This window comes from Selaginella moellendorffii, unplaced genomic scaffold (genome assembly GCF_000143415.4).
Source record: "Selaginella moellendorffii unplaced genomic scaffold, v1.0 SELMOscaffold_71, whole genome shotgun sequence".
NCBI lineage: Eukaryota > Viridiplantae > Streptophyta > Lycopodiopsida > Selaginellales > Selaginellaceae > Selaginella > Selaginella moellendorffii.
In genome coordinates, this window is record NW_003314332.1 from 363329 (window position 1) to 389844 (window position 26516).

Genomic DNA, 26516 nt, shown 5'->3' on the forward strand with positions numbered 1-26516 from the left:
TGGTTTGTGCCTTCTCAGCTAGATCTCTCTCCCGGGAGAGAAGACGCAAGCTTCCCTTCTGGGATTGATCGATCGATTCTCCCTCTTTCCTCTCCTTTCTCTTTCGACACGATCCAGCATCCAAGGCCCCGTCCTATCGATCGTCCGTGAGCTTGGAAAAAAGAATTTCTCAAAAACATTATCTCAATGGAATCGACAATCCTCCTCTCCTCCCCAGTCCATCCCCATTTTTGTGATGAACAACAAAGACCCAAAAATGGATGGGTCCAACGACCCAAAAGATTGGATTGGATTGGATGGACTCTCGTTTTCTATAATATCTGTGTTGCTTGTGGCTCTGGAGTTTCCTTGGCTGCGAATTCTCTCGCGAAATGGACGGCTGGATGCGACCATTGACCCTAATCCACCATCGCTCCTTTATAAATGTTACAAGGTATAGGTGGACCAATGACCAGGCGAAAAGAAGTTTGCCACCGCGAAAAACAAACAAACGCTTCCCTCATCCCCAGGAGCCCTAGAATCGAAATCCAGTGGCACCGATCTCTCCAAGTTGGCGGACGAATCTCGCGAAAACCCCCAAAAACACTTGAAAATTTGGAACTAATGTGGCGCCAAACTAACAAGCCAACACACACACTTGGGCTGACTTTGGCGGACGGTACAAAATTACTTGCCACCCGTCCTAGGGTTATAAGTAGACCGGTTAAACTAACAAAATATCTCGGGTAAAAGGTGCGCGCGCATTTTCGTTGTCACCTCACCACCTAACAAAGGGAGGATAATATGCGTTTGACCTCTAAGAGAAAAATGCTGCGAGGTTTCGTGTTTGAAATGAATTGCTAGATGCCGATGGAATCAATCAAAACCCACAGTAACTTACACACGTGAAAATCTCGTGTGCGAGAGATTTTTTTATAGTAAGTTAAGTTAAGCTGCGCGGTAATAACTCTAAGGATCCGGATTTGTTAGCGCAAATCTTACCGTTTTTCCAAGAAAAACTACGGGGGAATATTCACAGCAGCATCGTATAAATGCGGTGTTAGGGTTTATGCTCCAAACGCTGATGCTTATCGAGTCGAGGCAAGAAAGAGGGAGAGATTGCTGCTGCTCCCCCGCAAGAATCCCCAATCTTGAGCAAATTCTAGCCCGGCGCCAGGGTTTTGAGGGGGATTGAAGATGAGAAGCGGCTGTGTGGCAGGCCGCGCTCCAGGGTTTCGTCTGGCAGGGCCTTGGCGATCGTCCTCACCAGAGAGAGGAGAGGAATCCATGGAGGTAATCTCCATTCTTAGTCCTAGCCGACCGGATTATCCATAGCGCCATAGCTTTGGAGGGATTTAGGAATGTGCAAGGACGACATGGATGATGACGGCACAGGTTCACGGAAGAAGCCGGAGCTTGGAGCATTTCTGAGGAAGAAATCTAGCAAGGCGGAGAGTGGTGCCAAAAATCGGAGCCCTCGCTCAGGGGATTCATCAGATGAGGATTGGCTGCGCCATCCACTGCTGCCACCGCAGCTCAAGAGAAGCTTTGGGGGCAGCTATCTCTGCGACAGTTTGAAGGATTTTAGCTGGAGGAGGCAAAAATGGCAGGTTCTTAGCGTCTGTGGATCCCTGGCAGTGCTGTTCTTCCTGGCTCTTGTGCTGGAGACTTTCAAGGACAGTGCCAACTTCTCGATGGCACGGGCCCTTTTGTGGCTCCTTTGCGTTCTTCTCTCGCTGCTGCTGCTCTACTTTCTCTGCTGCGATTACGATGGCAGCAGGATTGTGTGTCAGGCACTCTTTCCTCTCGTCATTCTCTTGGCCTGCGCTGCGTGGTACGTGCCCAAGGTGGTGTGCGCTGTGAGAGACGATTCAGCTCGTTGCAAGCTTCTGGATCCTCTGCCTGTGTTTCTTGTGAGCAGTCTTCCTCTTTTGCTTCTGAGCGCTCCCGTCATGGCTCTGCGCGTTGCGTGCGCTTTGGCCGGTTTGGTCCTTTTGGTCTTTCTTTCTTTCGCTGTTTACTCCTCGAGAGATTTGGAGTTCATCTCTAGTGCTCCCTGGGTTTTGTCTCCGTTCGTCTTCCTGTCGAGCGTGCTGGTGAGCTACCATGGATGGCGGTCAGAGAAAGAACTCTTTGCTTTGGCTTGCTCTCTCAAGAAGGCTGTGTCATGTTCGCGGCTGAACACGCGCGAGGTACAGGCGGAGCTGAGAAATGTGAAAAAGGATAGCTCGGAGAGGATTGCGAAGATGAGGCAGTTCATCAGCTACATCTTTCATGAAATTCGAGGTACGCTCCCGCAGAGTTTTGCTGCTTCGACTCATCGAAAATGTGTGCATGCAGTTCCATTTAACGCTGTAGTCCTGGGAATTGGCCACCTTTTGGCAACCAACGTGTCAGAAGAGCAGCAAGAGGTTCTAAATATGATGGATTCATCGTCCTCGTCTATGATCCGGATCCTCAACGATGTTCTTGATATGGGTATGTTTTGTATTTACCTGAGCAGTGCTCACTGGTCGGTTTTTTGCAGGGAAGATAGAGTCCGGCAAATTGCAGCTTGAAAAACAGCCGTTTAATCTGGCAGAGCTTGTCAGCTCGTTGATATGGGCTTTCAAAGACACGTTAGAATCAAAGGGCCTCGAGTTTTCTCTTTGCGTGGATGACTGTACAAAGGAATTCCTTTCCACGCACGACCTTGTTGGTGACAAGCACAGGATTAGACAGGTGAGAATTTCCTTGCCAGTTGATGCTCGCGTGGCTCACTTCACTGCACTGCTTAGGTGTTGGCCAACTATCTGTCAAATGCTACAAAGTTCACTCCCCGCGGTGGTAGAGTGAAGCTTCACGTTGTCTGGAACAGAACAAAACAGGACGGCTCTGGGGATGTACCCGCTGACTCCCCCGCTTCTCATGCCAAGCAAGAACTCTCGGAACTAAGCAAGAAACGGTGCGTTGCAAGCGTGACGGTTTCAGTAGAGGACACAGGTATCGGGATCAGCAAAGAAGATCAAGTGAGGTTATTCGAGCCGTATATACAAGTTCATACCGGATCCACACAATCCCAAGGCGGTACGGGCCTTGGCCTGTCCTTCGCAAAGAGGTACTACGGTTTCTTTCTATTCATTGTTTTGCGTATACTCAGTAAACTTTGCAGGATTGTGGAACTCGCAGGAGGAAAGATTGGCGTGTTCTCGGACACGGGCAGAGGCAGTGTTTTCTCCTTCACAATCCCGTTCGAAGTTGCCGGCACGGTTTCAATCGAGGGAAAGGCAGCCGAGGAAGTGCTGGTGAATCCATTCGACCTTCCGGAGGAGAGCCGCGTGGAAACCGGCGTCGTGGCGGCGAGCGGTGGTTTGTCGAGCTCCCAGCAGCCACCACGGCCGACTCCAAAGGTTTTGATCGTGGAGGACAACCAGGTGAACAGGCGGATACTGAAAAAGCTCCTCGCCAGCTTCAACATCGAGAGCGATGCCGCGGAGGACGGGCTCCAGGCGGTGGATATGTGCCGCAGCGGTGCGCAGTACGACATGATACTGATTGACAAGGAGATGCCTGTGATGGACGGGCACGAGGTACGAGCTCTCGAATGCAATGTCAACGCGATGGAATCTCACGCTGTTTGGGTGGTGTGCTGTTGCTCCAGGCTACGCGAGAGATACGCGCGATGGGTGTCAAGACAACGATCGTCGGGCTCACGGGAAATGCTCTCGACAGCGATCGCAACCAGTTTCTTGCGGCCGGGGTGAACGATTTCTTCACGAAACCGTTGTCGCGGCACCAGCTGCTGAGACTCTTGGAGGCTCACGGACTAGTCCGATGATTGTGACGAAACGAGACGACACGATCGACGTGAGAGCAAGGGAGACGGAGAAAAAGAGGAGATCTACTGTTCTTGGTCTCTCTCGTTTTTTTCTTCTTCTCCCATTCTTTGCGTGGTTGGATCCATCCTTTCAGGATTCTTGGGTGCTTTGTATTATAGACCGATTCATTGGAGAAAACAAAGTATAGGCGATTTGTAGAAAAAGTCCTTGCAAGAAAAGGAAAAGGTCCCCAAATAACTTGCCAAATATTTAGGGTTCTAAGTTAAGGTAGGAGGAGGAAAGGAGGAAAGGAGGATGTTTCTAGTGGATTGGTTCTATGGCGTCTTAGCGAGCCTAGGGCTGTGGCAGAAGGAGGGCAAGATCTTGTTCCTAGGGCTCGACAACGCCGGCAAGACGACGCTGCTACACATGCTCAAGGACGAGGTAAGCGAATTTCTTGGAATTTCCTCCCCTAGGTCATGGATCTGGGGATTGCGCCTGCGCAGAGACTCGTCCAGCACCAGCCGACGCAGTACCCGACCTCGGAGGAGCTGAGCATAGGCAAGATCAAGTTCAAAGCGTTTGATCTGGGCGGTCACCAGATCGCTCGTCGCGTCTGGAAGGACTACTACGCCAAGGTTTGTGGGAAAGATTCTCCTTTCTTCTTTGTTTTTGGGTGAAAACTATAGCACTAATTTTTCTCTCTTTTTTTTGGCTATACAAGGTTGATGGCATCGTCTACTTAGTGGACGACGCTGACAAGGAGAGATTTCCCGAGGCAAAGAAGGAGCTCGACGCTCTCCTCGCGGACGATTCTCTCTCGCAGGTCCCTTTCCTGGTCCTGGGAAACAAGATCGACATTCCTTACGCAGCGTCCGAGGAGGAGCTCCGCTGGTTCTTGGGTCTAAGCCACACCACTGGCAAAGGCAAGGCGGACCTCAACAGTAACGTCCGCCCCATCGAGGTCTTCATGTGTAGCATCGTCCGGAAGATGGGTTATGGCGAAGGCTTCAGGTGGCTGTCTCAGTACATCAAGTGAGAGCTGCCTGGTTTGTAAGTCTCGATCGCTCGACTTTATACATTTGATCTCATCTTCCTCTTTATCGTTTTTGGTTCTCGCTTTCCATTCACTACTAACTTTGGTCATTCTCTTTCGCATTGTGTGTACTGGCTGGCTCTGTCCTAAAGTGGTTCTATTCTGGAAGATTGTTTTTTCAGGACAGGACACGCATAGGCATCGGGACAAATGGCGACCGTCTTCGATTGAAGAGGTTTGTGATTTCTTTTTATAACTTCGCTTTGTTTTCCTGAAGTTGAGAGTAGAAGGGACAGGGGTCTTGTCTTAAAGAGTTAAAAATCAAGCTCGGCTGTCAACTGGTTGGTAGCGGCTGGCTTTGTTTGAACAGACTGTGATCGCTTGAGATTTGATGACCAGCATGACGCAACGTGATGTGGATGACAATCTGGCAAGCTTGCGACCAGGTAAATTTAGTGCTCCAAGCTTTTGCTTTTTCTAAAAGTTTTTCGTTGCAGCAGCTCAGTAAGAGTCACCACTGGCGAGAGAGAGAGAGAGAGAGAGAGAGAGAGAGAGAGAGAGAGAGAGAGAGAGAGAGAGCAGCCCAGAAGAGCTTCGCAAATACACTACGTGGGTGAGGCATTTATGCATTGAAGTGAAGCTTCGCTTCTCTAACCCGGCTGCTTGCGTCAGATACATGATTGGAGAGAACTGTCGACATTGATTGAGCAAGGCGTGGTCTTTAGATCAACTTACAAGTGTGTACAGAAGCCAAGCATTATTGTTTCAACAAGCAGCACCAGAAACTATAATAGCAAGAAGCACTCGGAGAAGAAACTTTACGAGAAGCCAGAAGCCAGAGAGGCACGGGCAGAGCAGTGACGGGCTCACGGGCACTTGTGTCCGCCTCTCGAGTTCTTCATCTCGTTGTAGCAGGGGCAGACCTCTCGGTTCCCAGCAGTTCCCGGTGGCACGCATTGGCATTTCCCGCAGCAGATGTTACAGTACTTGAGGCAGCGCTTGTGAAGGCCCGCCTTGGAGCAGCGGTAGTCGCAGGCAGCCGCGCAATCTATAAGAAGAGAGGGGGTTGGATACATCAAAACTCTGGACACAATGAGAAGAAGAGGAGGAGTTCAAAGTCTTCTCACTTAGATATGGAGACCTGTTCTTGGAGCCGACCAAAGCACCTTGCTTCTGCAAGACAAGTCACACAGAAAACTTTCAAGCCTCGCGACGAGAGATGGAATGGAGATGAGAGAGCATCCAACCTCGGTTTGCTCCAGTTGCTCGGTAGCACCAGCAGCAGCAATCTAGAATCAAAACGAAGACACAGAGTTACAAGCTTGGCCGGGAAATCGCAAAAGGAAGAACAACGAAGGAACCACCTCGAGGCAAACGAGCGTCGCGATGAAGATAGCGAGGAGCAGCATTTGATACTTGGCCATCGCCCAAGAGCTTTCAAGGATATTGGGAAAGAGAGACGAAGAAGACGAAGAGAGACGTTCGTGTTGTGCTTCGAATTTGAGCTCTCCCCCCACAATATATACCTGATTTTTGGCGCATACACACCACCACATACTATTACAGCTGTACAATACAGTCTCGGAGATGGTATCGGGTACGTACATGTATGCCAATGCAAGCTGGCCAGGATCCGCTCCTTCGCAGGACCTTCGATTAGCAAACATCGAGGGTTCGACTCCCGCCACCTCCGCGATAATCCACGCCCTAAAAGTTTGTTGATCGAATCAAACAAGGGCGTGGCGTGCTCGAAAGAAAATGTAAGTGGCTTGGGGTGTGTGCACGGCCAAGATATTCCGATTCGATCCGGTGCCAGCCTTTTTTTTTTTTCCCGGGCTCCTTTTAACTTTGACAAAGCGCGCGAAAGTGCTGTCCGTACGGTGCGATGATGGGTGTTCTGTTTCTTGCCAGCCTGCCGCGACGGCAAGCTCGACTCGTGTCACGGGCCATGGCCGGTGACCTAATTTCTCCGACCTAATTCTCAAACTCTGGCCTAAACGTAAGTATTGACTGAGTCGCTCCGTCTCCCAATGTGCCAAGAACTCTCTCGTTTCTCGGTACGTAACTCTTTCATGGGTCGTACAAAAGGCGCCTGGAAGAAACCTGAGCTCGAGAAATTGTTTAGAAAAGATGGGATTGTTCCAGCAGCTGGTTTTTCTGCTGTTGATCTTGTTGGCGCTGCGTTTGTGCCATGCAACGCGGGAGTTCTCGGGTCTCAGTGACGCGCAGCGGGAGCTTATGGAGCGCGACATTGTCATCAACTTGGAGAAGGCCCAGCAAAACTTGCAGAAGGCCGCGCCGGCGGTCTTCTCGGATGAGGATTGCAAGGCGCAGATGAGCAACGTGCTGGGGATTCTGGCCAGAGTCGAGACATTCCTCCTCCAGGATGATTATGCCGGGGCAATCCAGCAGCTCTCGATCGTGAAGAAAATCCTTGGCGAGTGCAACACCGCGCTGGAAGCTAGTCACGTAAGAACTTTGCTTTGTACCTTTTTTACCAAGTCCGTTCGCTGTCAGGCACATTTGAGTCAAGCGCTCTTGTATCTCACGGGACAAGCGTTGACTCATGTGGATGCTGCCACAAATCTTCTCAATTCATTGGTAGACAAAGACAAGCTCAAAGGCATCTATAATCCTCCTGTTGGAGTCAACGATGGTATTATATTATTCTATTTGTTTGGAGCGATGAACTAATCAATTGATCTTTTTCGTAGTTGGATCCACCGAAGCTCCATGCGAAGTTGACGGAACCGTTTGCCAGTTTTCTCCCTGCGGGCAAGGTAAAAACCTTCCAGTTTGTGCTCTTGGATTTGCAGCTGGAGTTGTGGGAGGAGCAAATGGCCTGGCCTACGTTGTCACGAATCCACAAGACGATGATCCCAAAATACCGGTGCCAGGAACTCTGAGATATGGGGTCTCTCTCGGGAACTCCGATGGAAATGGCGTGTGGATAACTTTTGCCGGGAACATGACCATCTTCCTCCAGGAGATGCTCTGGATTCGAAGCATGACAACCATCGACGGGCGGGGCTTCAACGTAACAATCACCGGAAGAAACTTGGTGCTCGGTGGCGTGAGCAATGTCATCTTACACAACCTCCAGATTAGCTCGGTGGGCGAGAGTGATACGATCCACATCTACGCCGGCTCCAAGAAGATCTGGGTCGATCATGTATCCTCCTGGGACGCCAGGCTCGGCCTCGTCTCGGTGCTCCAAGGATCCACGGACGTGACAATCTCCAACTCGCTTCTCACAAATCTAAACTTTAACATGCTCCTCGGGGCATCTGACGCTGATACTGAGGACAAGATCATGAGAGTCACGGTCTACAGAAATTGGTTCAAAGATTCAACGCAAAGAATGCCACACTGCAGGTATGTTCACGACACATTTTCCTCAACTTACATACGTAATTCACTGCTAGATGGGGTTACTGTCACGTCATCAACAATCTATACACCAACTGGGGCTATTACGCGATAGGTGGAAGAGTGAACGCCAAGATCTTAAGTGACAACAATGTATTTGTAGCTGGCCGGAGGAGCGAAGTCACGCCATGGTTCAGTCTCCATGGTCCCGAGTTCGACACCACCGCAACCATCACGTCGTCCAACGATCTCTTCCTCAATGGGTCCACCTTTCACCAGTTCATGGGTGTTGAGCCAATGTCGCTGACCGAAGTCCCTCCCGCGTATCCGACCCCGGACCACAATCCTCCGATTCACTCCACGAGCACGCTGCCGCAATTCTTGGAGCAATGCGCAGGAGCAATTTTTGGCGATAGTCTCGCGAGATGTATGTTTTCTTCCTCCAAAGTTTAAAGCCTTGTCGATGAAGGTGTTTGTGCTGTCAACTTGATCTGATATATGGTTGAGAACCGAGTTATCTTCGTGTTGCTGAAGAAACTCTTCTTCTTATTAAATAGGTTCTAGTCGAAGATCCGCATACGCATTGACTGATTTCTCCATCATCATGCAGTTGTGCTTTGAACTATTTCCTGTGTAATTAGAGTGGAACAGGAAAGATGCTAAACATGAGCATATCCCTCCCAAGAACTGGCAGAGGAGTCCTGATGATAAGATCGAGCAAAAAGAGAAAAGACCCGATTTTTAGGGTTATAGAAAATAACCCTAAGAAAATAGCTTAGGGTTATATAAAAGAAAATATAGATTTTAGTTTAATGTTCAATAATTCAATTTCTTCCTTAGAATATTCGATTGTTCCTGGAGGACAACTAGTTCGTGATTTGGTCATTTTATTATTATTACGTACATTAAAACCCAACTGAGAAGTATAAGATTTTGGCATGGAAATTGGTCCAGCCGTCACTCACTCATCTATCTACGGGACAAAGTGTCTAAATTGAAAATTCCATTAACTAATATGTTCTCCCAAAGCAGAGGTGGTTATTTATGAGCAGTCATTGCTACAGACAAACCATGAGGCATGTTTAATCACTCCTTGGGACTTTTCCGCAATAGCAAATGCATTATATCTTGTCTTGTGAATCCTTATTATGACAACAGCATTAAAATGTTGGCTGCAACTCAGAAGAATGGTTTCGCTCAAGGCTTAACTCTTGTGGTAAACCTCCCAGGCCTGGGATCTTGTATTAACGAAAACACTACTAACCATATTAATTGTTATGGAGGGTTTCGGAATGAAAATACTACCATGAAATATGTATTAGTACTGCTAGACTGTTGTGTGAATAATGTTGATGGAAAACTTGAAATATGAAATTGTCTAGAGATGTAAGAAAAAAATTAGCTGGAAAATCCAGAATATGATTCTTTATTTATTTTATTTTATATTATTAGTGATATTTATATTTTAAATAATAATATATAGATAAAAATTTGCATTTATGAGGTCTAATTGTATTGTCCATATACTAATATTAAAAGCTTTATACTAATATTAGTGTAGTGGGATTTGATAGCCGTTGAATTAGTTTCAATCTAGACCACTCACTCATGTATATAAACTAAGGTTTTTGGGCTAGTTGATATGCACATTTTATATTCTATTTCCATATTCCATGCACTCACATTAGTGGAGATGAGGGGTAATTTCAATTGTCCCTAAGAAGAGCTAGGATTTTAGTGTTTTTCAATTATCTAAATTTCACTTTCCTTATAAGTTTTTTAATTTCTTCTCTTTTGTTTTTTTTTTCTTTTATCTTCATGGCAAAGTGGTAGCTTTCTCCTCTTTGGATTCTAGAGTAGTAGTTGGTGCAATTGCTTAATGTTATGTAGTTGTAGTTAAACAATTAAATTTAGTTGATGGTAGTATTCATAGCACGTGATACATCTCATCTTGCTCTTGTTGTTAATTTTTGTGTCCGACTGGAGTTCTTCCATATGAATCATGGGGATGATATGTACCATTAGTTCAATCACTTTATGGTGATTGCCACATATCATTCTTGGAAGATGCTCAATGTTTGCATGAGTTTTCCATGTGTCTCCAAGGGATGGTGATGTAGTGGTACAATGGTTTAAGTGTAGTCATTTATGTGAATTGGAGCATTCTCCCAAGCATCTTCAAACGTGCATTTGGACATATAAATGATTGTGATAATGCTTTTCAACAATTGCATCGTCTTCGTAAAAAACCATCTAAGTTAGTAATGCAATTTGGTGTTTGTTTTTAGAGCTTTTTACTTCGTGCAAAGCTAAATATGTTGGAGTGGATCAAGTTAAAATGTTGTGGTTAGCACTTTGTCAAAATATTGTAAAACTTATGTATACACTTGCTTTAGCCACCCTTGATAGTACTCTCCACTTGGCACAACATTATGAGACATTACTTCTTCCACTTTTTGCAACCTATTCTTTAACTCCACTTTTTATGGGAGATGGTCTTGTTTCAATAGAGGTTGATGCTGCTGTTACACGAGTTCAAGGACAAGGGCGAAGATATGGTTATAGCCGTGATGTCCGTTGTTGGGTATGTGATGAAGTTGGTTACATTTATCGGCATTATTAGTGTTTTCCAAATTAGAGTCCTCCATTTCTTAAGTGGAAACCTTGGCATCAACAAAGTTTTATTAATGTTACAGTAATAGAAGGTTTAGACATTAAGATGCTTCTAGGAAACAAAGAATTGCACAAGTAGTAAAGGGTTCTTCCACAAATAATTTGGTCATCCCTTCATCTTTCTTTTGGGAGTATCATCAAGGAATTCACTCAACATTAATTCATCAAGTGTTTACTTTCTAAGCTGATTTTTTATAACAAGATGTCTCTTATTATTCTCTTTATGTTGGTTGATACAGGCTTGAGTTTATCTTCTATTATTCAGTCTATTGCCATATGTTGCTGTTTACATTTGTGTCATATGGTAGAGCTAATTTTCATTCTTTTTGGCAATAGTTATACATATGCATATGCACAAGATGAGGTGGATCTAGTTGTGTGTGAAGGTGACCTCAAGTTTGAGCTTCGGTCATTATAGGTGGTGCCAAGTCAAGCTTTCGATATCATTCTTGAGATGGATTGGTTGTGGCACAATCATGCCAAATATGATTTTGAAACTTCTCCCCCTTGTTTAATACTTTTTTATATTTTTTCCATTCCTCTCTTTTTTGTTCCACTTTATCCCTCTACTTTTATTTATATTTCCATTATTTCTTTTTATATTTCCGTCTTATTCCTTTATTCCCTTTTCAGATCCCTTTGATGGTCTTTGTGTTGACTAGCTCATGAAGGAGTATGCTAATTTCTTTGAATATGATTTGTTGTTTAGGGCCAAAATTGTAATATATCATTTTATTCCAATTAGGGATGCTCATTTAGTCAAGGTTCTTGTTTATTGTCGATCACCAAAGGAGATTAGAATTTTAAGTACAAATGTCAAAGAGATGTTAGAAAAGGGTATTATCCTAAAATTGTGGAGTCTTTGGGTGTGTGAGCCTCATCTTGTGATAAAGCATGATAAGAGTATTCATTTCTGCATTGATTATCATCCTTTAGATAAAATGATTATTTTGGATGTGTACCCTCTTCCTCACACTATTAATTTCTTAGATCATCTAGGGAGAAGTCGCTCCAAGTTAGATCTTGTTTTTGGGTACTGGTAGGTGTTGATGGTTAATAAGGATATTTTTAATATTATTTTTCGTACACTATTTAGTTTGTACTAGTTCTTGGTTTTCTAATGACTTTCCAATAGATGATAGATGAGGTTTCTTGCAATATGCTAGAGGTGACTATTGACTTTATTGATGATGTCTTGATCCACTCAAAGGGGATGTGGGAAGAACATATTTATAATGTTTGTAAGGTGTTAAATTGGTTGTAAAAAGCTGGTTTAAAGTTGAAGAAGTTGAAGTGTATGTTTGGGTCAAAGAACACAACTTATCTTAGGTGTCATATTTTTGTAAGTTGATCCTAAAAAACTTGTGGTTGTTCTCTAATTCCTTACTCTGAAGTATGTGAATAAAGTGTAGTATTTTTAAGGCAATGTGCAATATCTCAGCCGTTTTATTGATCACTTTTTTTTATTGTACTACATTATTGTGAGTATTATTGAAGTTGTCAATATCTTCTTTTATTTGATTTATGGATTGTGAGGAGGCATTTATAAATTTTAAAGAGTTGTTGATGACTCCTTAGTTTTGGCATATCCTGACTACACATGACCTTTCATTTTGTGCATAAATGATTATGATATTGTTTTGGAAATGTGTTGATGCCAAAGAGCCCGAATATGCCTAATCAACACCATTTCATTGTATATAGAAGTTGTACATTACAACCAATAAAGGCGAACTACTCTATAATAGATGAGTGTTTAGTAACAGTTTGGGATTTTGAGAAATTTCATGCATATCTATATAGTTATCATATGATTTTGAAATTATTCATCACCCAAGGTGTTTTATAGCTAATGTTGATGCCTTTTCTTGAGCTCCTCTTCCTTCTTTGCTCTCTTATCATGTTTCAAACAAGCCTATTATTCTAACATTTATGGATTTTTTGGAAGAGAATTTTATGCTAATGGCAATTGCTATACTTGATGTTCAATGTCCACAAGGTGTGGAGCAAAATTTATCTTTTCTTGATGAGGTTTGTGAGGCTTAAGAAGTTGAACTGTAAATCTTACGGCTTTGTGATAGATTTAAGAATCCTCCATCACTTGCTAATGACTTGCCATTTCGACACTTATATTCTCAATATCGCTTTGAGGATAACCTTCTTTATTTTGTGAAAATGGATTCTGATAATTATTTACAATTGGTGGTGCCTTGATTTTTATTGCTCACTTTCTCCATGTCTACTATAATTTTCCTATTCTAGATGGGTATAAGGGATATTGTCGTGTGACTAAGAAGCTGTGCAGGTGTTTCTATTAGTCAAAGATACAACATAATGTTATCTGGTATGTACATAATTGTATTTAATACCAAGCTCGTAATACTCCCTTTCATGCTCAATTGTAGTATCATGTTTGTTTGAGTTGGTGGCATTTGATATGATGGAGCCTTTTTCATGGTTGACTACTGACAATGAGTATGTCATTATTGCTTTTGACTATATAGGAGTTTCTATGGTGAAACACCAACAAAATTTTGTACCCCTCTAACATATACATATAAAAAAGATGGCAAATAGCTATTCTAATCTGAATGTTAAAAGCTCCTATACCTTATGATCATCCTTTTGAAAGTTTGAATGAATTGTTTCACCAAACTATCTATTTGTGGATGATAAACAATTGTGAAAGTGTGGTGTATCCCTAGCCGAGATGTTAAAATATAATATGCCTCAGCCATAAATATGGGACCATTATCTAAAAGAATTTGCTCTAAACAAAAATGCTAGGACACCACTTGATTAAGGAGGAATGAGTATATTATTATTGCTTATGACTATATAAGAGTTTATATGGTGAAACACTAATAGAATTTTGTACCCTTGTGACATATACATATAGAAGATATGGCAAATAACCACTGCCACACACCCTCGCTTTCATGCCTCTTATGTTGGTCCCATTCCGAATTTATATGTTATTTATGATAATTGTCTAGATTCGCCTAACAGGCATATCTATAGAATGTAGAAAGTGTCATAAACCTTATGGTGTAGTTCTTGCGTCCTAATTTCATATCTAGTGTCATTCCATATTTAGTAAGTTTTCAACGTATCCCAAAGACTAACTCCTAGTACTAATGGTGAAAGTTGAAAGTGTGTGTTCTTAAAAAAAAAAGGGGGGGGGGGGGGGGGGTTTCTAAATGTATAGTAGGAATAGTGGTTAGATTGCATGACCAACTATTTAAGACATTAATTTTGCTTTTGTTGGGTTGTATCACTCTTTATTTTGCATCTAACTTGGGTCTAAGCATAAACTTTATACTACTATAATTAATGGGGACCCTCCTCCTTGTGCTAGGCCACCAATATTCCAAAATTGTGCCAAATACCATTTAATACTGTTTTGCATGTACGAGTTGAATACGAGGAGTTGGTGCTTATAGGCAATATTGAGTGTGTACCAGACCCTCGTTTTATAGTGCAACAAACTTAGAGTTCAACTTCAAATATTCACTACATTTGGTATCAAAGGAATTGTCTCAACAATTCCTATCTTACTTTTGTTGGAATTTCTGACTTGAGTTGCATATGCAGAGACTTTTCTAGTATATTTGAAGTGACTTGTGTAGGATTAGTTGGATAGCATCATTCAATAAAAATGTTGTATGCATATTCAATTATTGATAAAAGCGTGTATATAGCTGGTGAGATCATAAAAAGGAACTATGCTGATGAGGCTAAAACCTTTAAATGAGAAAATTAAGAGGAAAATACTCCTACTGGAGATGTTATAAAAGAGATTAAGGTTGAGCCAAAAGAGGAAGAGCCCGAGGTTGTAGCACCGGTACATATAACTCTTGGTTGAGATCAACAATTTATGAAAGGAAGTTCACAAATTGAAAAACAAGAACAATAATAGGAAGAAAGAAGTTAAGGCAACTAAACTAGTTAAACCTAAGCAACTGAAATTGAGGATGATGAAGTTCTACAAGTGCCCCTAGTTGCACAAGTTTCAAAGTTCAAACCCTCAAAACCACCCAATTTTAGAGGCATGTAAGACTATTAAATTTTGGAAGATCGGGTTTATGATATGGAAAATTATTTTATAGTGGTAGATGTAAATGATTGTATAAAGGTTACGTGCATGCAGTCCTTTCTCTTGATTATGCCAAAACTTAATGGTGCCAAATGTGCACTAAAAAAGGATAGATTAGGAATTGAACTAAGATGTAGTCTTGTATCCATAAAGAATATTTGTTGGATGATCTTGGTATGAGATGTTATGTGGAGTTAAAGCAGTTGAAGTAGTATGAGGACCTTATACACTATGTTAATGCATTTGCTCAAAAGTGCATTATGATTGTAAATATAAATGATGAAGATGCTCTAAGCTATTTCTTAGAAGGTTTAAGTTCATTTTCTCGCAATGAGATTTTGAAGTTTAAGCTGAAGACATATCTAAAATGTAAAGGGGTAGCATAACAAATTCCCTTCAATCATTCACTCATGGAACAGTATCAGCACATATATGTTGGTACCTTGAATAAGAATAAGAACTCTGGGAATAAATAAGATGATCGAAAATAAAGGATAGAAAGAAGGTTCCACCTTGAAGCTCACAAGTGACAGTTAATAAGGGGTGGTTTGGGATCACTAACAACTTCTTTTGGTCCTAGGCTCTGTAATCCTCCTCTTGGTTATAAGCAATAGCAACCTACAAAACCTACTCCTAGTAGAATAAGTAGTTATTACTTTTATTGTAGAGAGGTAGGACATATGTCCTTGAATTGTCCTAAAAAGCATAAGGCAAGATCTTGTGTTTATATCATGAGGGAAGATGGCGGTGGTGAAATTGAAAGTGTGGATGAGTTAGTTAATGCAGACTATAAAGAAAAGGAGGTGAATTACTTTGCTCAAGCTTTTCTCGGAGTCAATGCAAACATTAGTCTATTGATGTATCTTGTAGGCTTTATCCGCAAACACTGAATCCAAGTGATGATTGATACAGGAGCTATGCACAGTGTGATATCCAAAGATTTAGATAAGTTGTTAGGATTAAAAGCTGAGCAGATGTCACTTATATATTTCCGGTTTGTAGAAGGTGGGCAAATAGCCAGAAAATTTATGAGTGATATTCTAATAAAAATATCTAAATGAAAAGAAATATTGGACTTAGTAGTGTTGAAGATACCAAACTTTCAAATGGTGTAAGGTACGGATTTCTTCAACAAATATATTAAAGGGATTTATAGTGTTGGATAAAGTCACATCACATTGAGGTCAGAAAAATGTCCTAATGTGTCCTTCCAATTGCAAAAACACTCCTTAAGGGATTGAGATGTTAAGTTCATGATTGTGAAAGCCACTCAAAAAGTAGTTAAGAAGAGATGTTGGAATTTTTGGATTCAAGTGATGGAAGTTAAGGGTGATAGTGATCCAGTTCGAATCGGTGATGGGGTTGATCCTTAGAATTGTTGGCAAGGAATCAGGATATCTTTCCGAAAAATTTGCCACCAAGGCTATCCCCGTTGATCATCAAATTAAGATTGTTCCAAATTCTAAACCACCTACAAAAGTTTCATATTGTTTAAACATCAAGGAGATGGCTAAACTCAAGAAGCAATTCATAGAGTTCCTTAATAAAGGTTATATTTGACTAAATAAGTCACCTTATAGGGTGTTAAGTCCTCTTTGTTATGAAAAAGGATGGTACAATGAGGATATGTATCGATTATTGAGCTCTGAATAAGATTATGGTAAGAAATAATTATCATTTGCTTCATATTGATGACTTGTTTGACTAACTCTTAAAGGCTAAGTATTTTACGTGACTTGATTTGCAGTCTGGTTATCATCAGATACAGGTGGCAAATCAAGATGCAAAGAAAACAACCTTCGAGACTTGGTATGCATTTTATAAGTTCCTTGTTATGCTGTTTGGGTTATGTAATGCCCTATCTACATTCAATATAATAATGGATAGAATATTTAGAGATTACTTAGATACATTTGTTGTCTTGTATATTAACAATGTTTTAGCCTTTAATGAAATGTTAGAGGATCATTTGAAACACTTGGAATTGGTGTTTCAGAAGTTGCATAAACACAACCTATATGCTAAAGAAAATAAATGCGCTTTTGGACAATTGTGTTTAAACTTTTCTAGGTATATACTTGGTGGTAGTGTTATTGAGGTGGATCCAAAGAAAGTTAAAGTAGTGAAGTCTTAGGAAGTCCCAACCACTATATCAAATGTTCATTTCTTTCTCGGCTTAGTGGGATATTATTTCAAATTTGTTTACAAGTTTGCAAGTGTTAAGACTTCTATTGATTGAGTTAATGAAGGGTAGTATACCATTTTGTTGGACACCAGCTTGTCCGGAAGTTGTGGATGGTGATCCTGAGTATAAGGTTGAGGCAATTCTCTTGTCCCGCAAAGCAAGGGGTGGTCGTTCCAAAGAATATTTACCTAATATGTTAATCAACTTGAGAGTCTTTTAGCAATCTTATATATGCTTATGAGCTTATCACAAAGTATGGAAATCGTAATAAAAAGTAGCTTTTATAAATTTTTGCAATAAATCTTGCAAATTAATAAAGTAATACATTTCAATCACATGTTTTTTTTGTTTGTTGGTTTTGGGTTAGTTTTTGGTAGGCTGATTTTGGCACTTCGGTGCATGAGTTAATCCATAACCATGGGCATAATTATTATAGATTGATCACAAATCCCTGCCTCTCTCTTATTGACCCATTTTTGTAAAGGGGCATGATCGTGTAACAATTTAATCTACCAATTTATAATAGTTGTCTAAATCTTTCTGATGAGGTTGACTTTTTCTCAAGGGAGTTAAGCCTCTCTCTTTATATCTCTGTAGGCAAGGGTGTATCATAAGCTAAGTGGTACTCAGAGTAGCAAGGGTAACTAACTCTATAAGTTATTTCCTTGCCAGTAACGGCTAGAGATTGTTTGAGTCTTCACGTCTTTTGATGTAGAGGAGAGGTAGTTTCCCCCACTCATTTAAATCAATGTGTTTCCCACAAAGTATATTTTTCATTAACTTTAGAAGTTGTTTCCTTGACGATTTGCTAAACTAGGGTATACATCAACAAGGATGCAATCTTCCCCAAGGGGGGGAGAGTGTCATAAATGTGACTTTGAATATTGAAAAATATTTATTGGCTAATCCTTATGAACACTTTTTCCTTACTGCCATGATAGCAAGAGGTCGATACAATTGGTTCCCTTTATAGTTCCCATTGAGAAACTAGTCAATGCATGTGTACTTAAATTGAATAAACATAATGTAGGAACCCTTATGTGTTTTTTGCTGAGTTTACTCAACTTAGTTTGAGAAACTTATATTATTGGTTTGCACTTGTGAGTATCAAGAACCATTACGATATTGAGTCTATTCTCTCAATATTGTTACACCATATCTACCAGACACCCTTGCTTTCATACCTCTTGTATTAGTCTCATTCTGAATCTATATGCTATTTATGATAGTGTTTAGATTCGCTTAAAATACATATTTATAGAATGTAGAGTGTCTTAAACCCCATGGTGTTATTCTTGCATCCTAATTTATGATCTAACACCATTCCATATTTAATACATTTCAAACTTGTCCTAGAGACTAACTCTTGGTATTAAAAGTGAAAGCCCAAAGCATGTGTTCCTAAAGGGGGGGAAGGGGATATAGGGGGTTTTAAATGTATAGTAAGGATAATAGATAAATTGCATGGTCAACCATCTAAGACATTAATTTAGCTAAGCTGTGTTGTTTCTTATTCTACATTTGGTTTAAATATAAGCCCAAGCTCCATGCTATTCTAATCGGTGGGGTACCTTTTTCATATTAGATCACTGCTATGCTGAAATTGTGCCAGACACTATCTGACACTAGTTTGTATATAGGAGTTGAATACAGGGAGTTGGTGCTCATAAAGGATATTGAATGTGTACAAGACTTTTGTTTTATAATATAATAGCCTTGGAGTTCGGCTCTAAATTCAAGTACAATATACCCACCCTAGGTAGAGTATGGTTTTAATAAGCCATGTAAGGTATTTAAATAAATAGTGCCATCCATATTTGGATTGAGAGTATTGACCATTTAATCTCCTAGAGAAGATAAAGCTAACTCTTAAACACTTTATCAAGTCATTTTAATTATCTATCTATGTTCACTTTAGCTTTGGACTCTCTAGCATTCTCATTTACAGTGTAGGTATAGCCTTTCTTGGTCATAAAGTCTAGGAGAAGGGTGAATTAAGAACTACCTTAAAAGTGTCAACTTGCATATTTATATGAACCTTTGAAACCTTAGAGTGCTTTAGATCAAATATCCCTAAAAACCATATATATAGACTTTCTGGAAAGTCATTCAACCTAATATTATTTAAACTTAATGATGTTTAATCATATATATCCCAAAATCTTTAACCGATTTGAAAAGGGGATGCACTTTTATTCATGAGCTTTTTCCCTTTATATTTAAACTCTTAAAGATTATCTCACCATGCTTGAAAAGGTCATTTATTCTAATAATATTCAAACCTAAGGACACTTAATCTCAACTATTCTAAAACCTTTAACTAATTAAAAAAAAGTGCATTATTATTCATGGGACCTTTATATTTGAACCCTTATGAGTTATCTTTGAAATCATTGTTTTTGGTTGGTTACATCATACACATATGGCTCTTTATTAATAATTAATAATTATATTTTATAATTTTTTTTTTTAAAACTAATTTAATGATTATTTTTTAATCTCATTACCAATTATCTATATAATATTAGATAGATATAGGTTCTTCTAATAAAAAGTATAACTAGTAAAATTTTCAGTGGTATTATTAGGGTTTTTATTTGCTAGGTAATATCTCTTTAATAGATGTAAACAAGTTTACTAAAGTATATAATAGTTTTGTCAAACTTTTAGTGTTGTTGCTTTCATGACCAAATATTACCATAGATCTATAGTATGTGCATCAATAATAGGATTCTACAAATTCTTTGTGTTACAAAAATTTTGTATGAACAATGCTAAATTGAAAAGATTAAATTCCATAGTTTTGTAATATATAATACATCATTGAAAACTTTATTTTATTTAATTTTAAGCATAATTCTTGAGCTAATTGTAAGTTACATAATTAAAAAATTTCTTTAAAGTGAATAATTACAATACTCGATTATTATATGTCGCCTTTGGCATACGGCTTGCAAATTGCATCCTCTGCCTCGTCAAGGACAATGATTGGTGATTTGAAGCACAAATGAAAGGTTTTTACAGACTGAAAGACATGGTAAGCTTCTGTCATTCTCATGCAATGCTTGACTTGATGCGAACAATCTGAGTTTTCAGCACGCAAGGAGAAGAAAGCTATTTGCCAAGGCTGTGTTTGATTTACAACGAATCGTATCAGGAAAATGTAATGCTTGGAGTAAACATGAATGTGAATGAACTTCTTAATTCTTTTCAAGGTTCTGCTTGTACTCTTGGCTCTCCAGGAATGGATGAATCATGTCGAACATATGTGGCTCGCAGTACAAGTCGTTTGGCACGTCCTCCCAGTGAAGCGACACCTTTCTCAGAGCCTCGAGCAGCAGCTCGACGAGGATCTCGCAACCCTTTGGCGAGATATGCATTCCGTCACTGCCAAGAAACATAGAAGCATCACGAAGTTTTCTAGCAAATAAGATCAGTCTGTAACCTGAGGCACTCCGTCTCCCAGTTCTCCACACGCTTGATCGCGTTATGTAAATCAACAACGCCAACTTTCATCTCCTCGGCAACGGATAGACAAGCTTGAGCATAAGCTTGAGCTCGCTCGTCGGTACGATCGAGCCAATTCGGTGCTAGGGGACCAAATCTCTTCCTGGAGAAACAATCCCAAGAAACTATCGAGTGATGCCAAAAAAAAAAAAAACTGACCAGGAAAGGGCTCGTCGAGCTTCGTCATTGATAGGAGGGGGAGTTATCAGCAGCACTCGAGTGGAATCCGAGAGAGACTAAAACGAGAAATCTTTTAGTACGAGTTACGAGCTCATGGAGAGGGATCGATCGATAGTAACCTGGCAATACTCACACATATAACGCAAGTTTTCCTTGTATTCGGGAATAGGGACAAACTGGCCTTTGCCACTGGGAAGTGGAAATGCGGCATCGTTTGTTCCCAGGAAGATCACAATCAGAGCCGGCTGCTGGGACTCTGGAGAATCCTGCAAAGTAGCAACGAGAAAAGAAGATGAGCAACAAAGAAGAAGAACTTGAGCGTTTCTTTGCAAGCACCTTTGGTAGGAAGTGTGGGAGAGCTGCTCTTGCTCGGCGGGTATTCCAGCCTCTGTATCCACGCAGTAAAATATCAGCCTGGCACCATTTGATAGATTTCCGGTTACTCGGGAAGTGGGGATTCTAAGAGCACATCCAACCTTTCGCGAGTAGAGATCCGCGAGCACCGCGCCCCATCCTCCTGGGCGGAACGAGTACTCCACCATGGACGCGCCCAGCAGCACGAAAGCCGGTCGCTTGTGCGCCATGGATTGGAGCGAGCTCAGCGCCCTACACTGCTATAACGTACAAACTCATGGAAGTCTTAAATCACGAGGGACCCAAGAAAGTTTGGAAACTTTCGACGTAGCCCAAGGCAAAGATCATACAGCACGCTCAACTGGACACGATCGATTCTCAGGAGAAAAAGAAAAGAAAAGAAAAACCCCAGAGATTTGGGGGAATAGCCCAAATCTCAATCCTAGCGAAGCTACGTTGTGCTAGAAAGAATGCCAACACGCCACGACACCATGTACACGATTTTACATCCGAAAGTGACGCTGACAATCAAGCAATCAACTTCGAGAAAAGACTTCAAAGTTTCTCAACTTGATTGATACGTGGCAATAGGGATATTATTGAATAATTCTAGACTATTTCTTATAGTCTCTTCCCTATAAGCTTCCTTAGCTGTGTTTGGGTGGAAATTTGAACCAATGTAGATTCCACCCCTCGATTACTTCCCATCACTATAGTATCACTCTTGTAACCTCATGTGAACCACTATTCGACCCAAGATTGTAGAGTAGCAGCTACTCCTGTAGGCTCCAACTATTTTTCTGGAATGGATTTATGAGAATAACAGGTTAGATTGTACAGCGAGAGAGATTATTAGTAGCAATGAACTTAACTATGCCAAAAAAGAATCAATTGGAGTTCAAGAGACACTGGATTTGTCTCGCTCCGGCGCGTTTTCCTTGTGGCAGGAAGGCTACTTTAACCTTGCGGAGTGTGACGGCCACACCAGAATCAAGTCGTTCTCTGCGAGTTTAATGGTAATTCTGCCAGCGCTTTGATCCATTCTGACAGAAACTCTTTGCATTGCAGGTTGAGAAAAGAAACAACCTTCTTGTCAAGGTTTATGTTGCCTTGAACTTGTGATGATGTGCATCCTGGTGAGGTTTCATGAGAGTTTTAGAAGCGCTTGCTAGTAGAAGTTTTGCAGACTGGGGTAAAGATATCAGCGACCGTTCACTCGGTGCTCCTGTTTTCAGACTGCAATGGATAAATGTTCGAGCGTATCCAAAAGAATGGTCAGCATTTTAACGACGCAGGAACTTGGTTGATTTTTTATTGTGTTTTTCCATTTTATCAAGTTTCCTCTTGTTCCACAGTACTGTATGCACCCTGACATTTGAAGATTTCCTTCAACACACTACTACAGAGGTAGATGGAACAACTGTGTTACATGGCAACTAAAGCTCCCTTCCACCCCAAAAGGTTCGTTCGATCTTTTGAAATCATCAAGATTGGATTTGCAGCGTCACCGTGGTTTGTCAGAGAGTTTGTGCTGCTTCCTCACCCCCGCCAATATTGGTGCCAGCTTGGGCCCAGATAATTTATCAGAGAAGGGAGGTTCCTTCTTAATTGAACACAAATCAATCCAATGATTACATGTACACAAACATTCATGTAATCTATCATTAGATTGATTTAGATCTTCTCCTGTTCAATTAAGAAACAAAAAAACACAACCTTAAAAGAACCTTAGAAGATGGTAGAAAGTTAGATATTTGTCTGGCAGCTTCAAAAGAGAAATAAATCACTCGACTCGAAGAAAGACTTGATACTATTGCCCAAATTTTCTGCAAGCAAGACCCCCAAAAGTAGCAACACAAGAGATCCCATGCAGAAAAAACTGTCTCAATAAAACCAAGTCAACACTCTCAGTCAACGACCACTGAAGTCAACCAAAAGTCAGCGACCCTAGCGCTTCACCTTCTGACAAATCGAGGTCCCTTCCACTTTCTCCTCTGTGTGTGTGTGTGTGTGAGAGAGAGAGAGATAGAGAGAGAGGCGATGGCGCCTGGATCAGCGACTCCTTCTCCATCACGACCCACTGGTAAGAAAACCCAATGCGCTCCTCCCCCCTCCAATTTCTCCTCACATTCCCCCAGGATTTGTAGTGGCCGAGTCGCAAGCTCAGACGCCGGCGGTGATGCCAATTCCTGTCATCCCTGTGGCCGTTCCAGGTTAGAAGAAGATCAGCCAAGTTACAAACGCTTACTAGAGGAGGTTTCTTCGTTTTTCCTCCTTTACAGGAAGTTCGTCGCCATCGCTGCTGCTGATGCAGAGGCAGCAGCTGCCAATGCCGGCGGCGCTTCCGACAACCGCGGACAGTCGAGTCATGACCGAGGATCAGCTCGCGCAGTTCGCCGAACAGATCAGGCAGTTCTCAGAGATCTCTCGCTTCAGCATCCAACGCCAGAAAGCGAGCATGGACGCTGAGAGGCAGCGTCGAACTCACAAATCTGGTAAACAACAAAAACAAAATCTCGTTTTGATGCTAGAAAAAGAGAAAAAGAGAAAACAAAATCCACCTTTACTGATCTTCCAGGATTCCGAGGCTCGTCCAGCAACACCGAACGGCCACCCGGAGCCACTCGGCCTCGCTGGAAACCAACGCCTGTCCAGATATCAATCCTTGAGTATATATTTGAGAACAGCGACTTACTTCCAGGAGACAAGGACATCACCATCATCACCGACGGCCTCCGGCTCTATGGGCCAGTCGAGGAGGTGAACGTCTTCTACTGGTTCCAAAACAGGCGAGCTCGGGCCAAGCGGACTGCAAATCAGGACCACCACCCAAAGGTCAGGAACTTTGATCCTGCAAAAACTTTAGAACCATTTGAAAAGCTGTAAAAGGATCTCACCATGAAGCTCGTTTCATTGTCGCGAAGGTGTTTGAGCATATATGTTGGCCATCAGATCGTAAGTTGCCGCACTGTCCGTCGCTTCCTGTAATGACTTGAAAGCAGCCTTTCCCACCTCGACGTTCTTGAGCTTGCAACAGGCAGCTAGAACGGCCAACCATGCTGCCGTGCTTGGTCCTGTCTCCGCCATAGCTATCGCTTCGTTTAGTTCGTCAGCTCGTCCAAACAAATCAGCCATGCACCCGTAGTGCTCAATCCCTGGAGCTACTCCAAACTTGGAAGCCATAGCTGCAAAGAGCTGTCTGCCTCTGTGAACCAAACCAGCATGACTACAAGCGCTGAGAACACCAACGAAAGTTACCACATCTGGTTGCACACCTTCGTCCTGCATTCTCCCCCAAGAATCAAACACCAATCCAGTGTTTCCCTGGTGACTGTATCCTGTTATGAGCGTATTCCAGCTGATCAAGCCTCTTTCCCGAAGCAAATCAAAGAGCTGCTGAGAGGTTGCCATTCTTCCACACTTTGCATAAAAATCCACAAGACAATTCGCTGTCACTGCCTCGTCTTCAAGGCCATGCCTGCACACCTCGGCGTGAATTTCTCTTCCGACTTTAATCAAGCCTGCTGCAGCACAAGCCTTCAACGCAGCGACGTAAGTCTGGCAATTTGGTCGACAACCTCGTCGCGTCATGGAAGAAAACAAATCCAAGGCTTGCTCTTCTTCCTGTGTTTCAGCATAGCCGAGAATGAGTGCAGTCCACAACACCACACCCGGCCTTGGGATCCTGTCAAAGAGCCTTTTCGCGTCCGCCAAGCTCCCACACTTTGCATACAAGTCCACGAATGCACTCGCCAGGAAGGTACTTGAGTCGTGTCCAAGGTTTGCAGCTCGAGAGTGCACAGCCATGGCTTTTTCCAGGGCCGCCACCTTGATAGGCTTTCCATCTATTTTCGTGTGAAGTTCCTTGGTTGCTAGAGTGGTGCATGCCTTGACAGCAGCAACGAGCATCTGCGCATCCATCTTCTCTTGCGTGAGTGAAAGTAACTCCAGAGCCAGATTTTCCTGCCCGTTCTCAACATATCCCAGCATGAGTGACGTCCACGACACGACACTGCGCGTCTTCATGCCGTCGAACACCCTTTGAGAATCCCAAATGCTTCCACACCTGGCGTACGAGTCCACAAGAGCGTTGGCCAACTGAAGGTCTAGCTCGCCAAAACCGTCCAAAGCTCGCGAGTGAACTGTCATGACTCTTTCCAGGCACACCGCTTTCACTGCTTCTTTCTCGGCCAGTTTGGTGCATGCCTTAAGGACCGCAAGTAACGTCCGCGAGTTTGGCTTGCACCCCTGAGCTTGCATTTCCCGGAACAAATCCAACGCAGCATCTGCTTCACCGTGCTCGCAGTAACCGAGCATCAAAACAGTCCAGGAGACGACCCGACGATCTTCCAGAGCGGCAAAGATGCTCCGAGCGTCGGCCAAGCTTCCACACTTCGCGTACATGCCAATCGCTGTGTTTGACAGAAAAGCATTGGAGCTCAATCCAGCTTTTGCTGCCTCGGAAAGCAAAGCCATACCTCGATCCAAAGACAAGAGCTTGACAACCTTCCCACCCTCCAGTTGCTGGCCCTGTTCTTTCTCCGCCAGCTTGGAGCACGCTTTGATCGCCGCAACAAAGCTCCGGCCATCTGGAACACAGCCTTCGTCAATCATCCTCTCAAAAACTCTCAAGCTCGTCTCTTCCAAATCATTCTCTACATACCCCAGCATCAGCGTGTTCCATGTCACTGCGTCGCATCTAGCCATGCCGTGGAACACCGCAACCGCGTCCACAAGGCTCCCGCAATTAAAATACACATTCACAAGCGCATTCGCGACGAAGAGATCTTGCGCCAGGCCTCGGCGAATCGCGAGAGCGTGCGCATTCCTCGCCCGAGCGCCATCCCTGGCGATCGCGCAAGCCTTGAATTCGGCGACAATGGCGAAAATCTCCCCATCGCGCATCCTCCGCAAGAGCCCTAAAATCTTAGAACCCTAGGCACAACTCATCGAATATTCTCTTTCAAACAAGAAAGATTCTAAGAATATTCTCCGCACCACTTGGAAAATTTCGGTTGAAAATTTCGCGCCAAGAACGGTTGGGCATGTTAGATTGCTGTACACAAGATTGGACAGTTTTAATCGTGTAACGCCCAAACATCATAAAAATAATAGCGCAGAAATCTAACAGAAAGTATCGCTTCATGTTCCTTGCATCCCAAGTCCAAATCGCTGGATTGGGGAGGTATTGTTTAATCGATTCGGTGGTTTTTTTTCATGATCATGGGATGGTTTCTTCACGGCTATGGTGGCGATGGCGGATCCCATGGCGGAGAGGCGTCGTGCCATCCATCACACACCAAGTCATGGGAATGCACGTTATGCTATAGTGATCCTATG

At 42.4% G+C, this 26516-nt stretch overlaps 8 protein-coding genes and 2 long non-coding RNA genes across 11 annotated transcripts in view; 6 read left to right on the plus strand and 4 right to left on the minus strand.

The window, feature by feature from the left end:
• The window catches only part of LOC9639674 (glycine-rich protein 2), a 1235-nt gene extending 1167 nt beyond the window's left edge, over positions 1-68 (plus strand). The window contains exon 2 of the mRNA XM_024659950.1: positions 19-68. Coding sequence (XP_024515718.1) covers positions 19-68 — 50 coding nt within the window. The remainder of the gene's footprint in view (positions 1-18) is intronic.
• Positions 69-1058: 990 nt separating this feature from the next.
• LOC9639675 (two-component system protein A) lies at positions 1059-3994 on the plus strand. Its single transcript, XM_002985956.2, has 6 exons — positions 1059-2265; positions 2320-2457; positions 2507-2700; positions 2757-3076; positions 3131-3548; positions 3620-3994. The coding sequence occupies exons 1-6, from the start codon at positions 1341-1343 to the stop codon at positions 3794-3796; spliced, it is 2172 nt and encodes a 723-aa protein (XP_002986002.2). The 5' UTR covers positions 1059-1340; the 3' UTR covers positions 3797-3994.
• Positions 3995-4002: 8 nt separating this feature from the next.
• LOC9639676 (GTP-binding protein SAR1A) lies at positions 4003-4884 on the plus strand. The gene is made up of 3 exons (XM_002985957.2): positions 4003-4220; positions 4283-4414; positions 4501-4884. The coding sequence occupies exons 1-3, from the start codon at positions 4092-4094 to the stop codon at positions 4813-4815; spliced, it is 576 nt and encodes a 191-aa protein (XP_002986003.1). The 5' UTR covers positions 4003-4091; the 3' UTR covers positions 4816-4884.
• Positions 4885-5366: 482 nt separating this feature from the next.
• On the plus strand, positions 5367-5628 carry LOC112340834. The gene is made up of 2 exons (XR_002990308.1): positions 5367-5425; positions 5485-5628. It is a non-coding gene; the product is annotated as an uncharacterized LOC112340834 (long non-coding RNA).
• On the minus strand, positions 5493-6335 carry LOC9639677 (peamaclein). The gene is made up of 4 exons (XM_024659942.1): positions 6177-6335; positions 6060-6101; positions 5940-5985; positions 5493-5860 (listed from the first exon to the last, which is right to left on the minus strand). The coding sequence occupies exons 1-4, from the start codon at positions 6234-6236 to the stop codon at positions 5679-5681; spliced, it is 330 nt and encodes a 109-aa protein (XP_024515710.1). The 5' UTR covers positions 6237-6335; the 3' UTR covers positions 5493-5678.
• A 607-nt stretch (positions 6336-6942) lies between these two features.
• LOC9639756 (putative pectate lyase 21) lies at positions 6943-8634 on the plus strand. The gene is made up of 3 exons (XM_002985958.2): positions 6943-7435; positions 7527-8187; positions 8238-8634. Exons 1-3 carry the CDS (start codon positions 6943-6945, stop codon positions 8632-8634), a joined length of 1551 nt encoding a protein of 516 aa, XP_002986004.2.
• An 11590-nt stretch (positions 8635-20224) lies between these two features.
• On the minus strand, positions 20225-21570 carry LOC9639678 (GDSL esterase/lipase At2g38180). The gene is made up of 6 exons (XM_024659973.1): positions 21299-21570; positions 21159-21236; positions 20942-21088; positions 20802-20878; positions 20581-20745; positions 20225-20522 (listed from the first exon to the last, which is right to left on the minus strand). The coding sequence occupies exons 1-6, from the start codon at positions 21404-21406 to the stop codon at positions 20336-20338; spliced, it is 762 nt and encodes a 253-aa protein (XP_024515741.1). The 5' UTR covers positions 21407-21570; the 3' UTR covers positions 20225-20335.
• Positions 21571-23044: 1474 nt separating this feature from the next.
• LOC112340875 lies at positions 23045-23504 on the minus strand. Its single transcript, XR_002990331.1, has 2 exons — positions 23425-23504; positions 23045-23374 (listed from the first exon to the last, which is right to left on the minus strand). It is a non-coding gene; the product is annotated as an uncharacterized LOC112340875 (long non-coding RNA).
• On the plus strand, positions 23205-24099 carry LOC9639757 (putative WUSCHEL-related homeobox 10). 2 transcript variants are annotated; one of them, XM_002985959.2, is made up of 4 exons: positions 23205-23259; positions 23315-23389; positions 23459-23671; positions 23755-24099. In XM_002985959.2, the coding sequence occupies exons 1-4, from the start codon at positions 23217-23219 to the stop codon at positions 24060-24062; spliced, it is 639 nt and encodes a 212-aa protein (XP_002986005.2). In that variant the 5' UTR covers positions 23205-23216; the 3' UTR covers positions 24063-24099. The 2 variants fall into 2 exon arrangements, with proteins under 2 accessions (XP_002986005.2, XP_024515798.1); XM_024660030.1 differs by having other exon boundaries at positions 23324-23389.
• On the minus strand, positions 24067-26095 carry LOC112340873 (pentatricopeptide repeat-containing protein At2g13600-like). The gene is made up of 3 exons (XM_024660029.1): positions 25840-26095; positions 25655-25765; positions 24067-25588 (listed from the first exon to the last, which is right to left on the minus strand). The coding sequence occupies exon 3, from the start codon at positions 25578-25580 to the stop codon at positions 24087-24089; it is 1494 nt and encodes a 497-aa protein (XP_024515797.1). The 5' UTR covers positions 25581-25588; positions 25655-25765; positions 25840-26095; the 3' UTR covers positions 24067-24086.
• Positions 26096-26516: the final 421 nt, after the last annotated feature.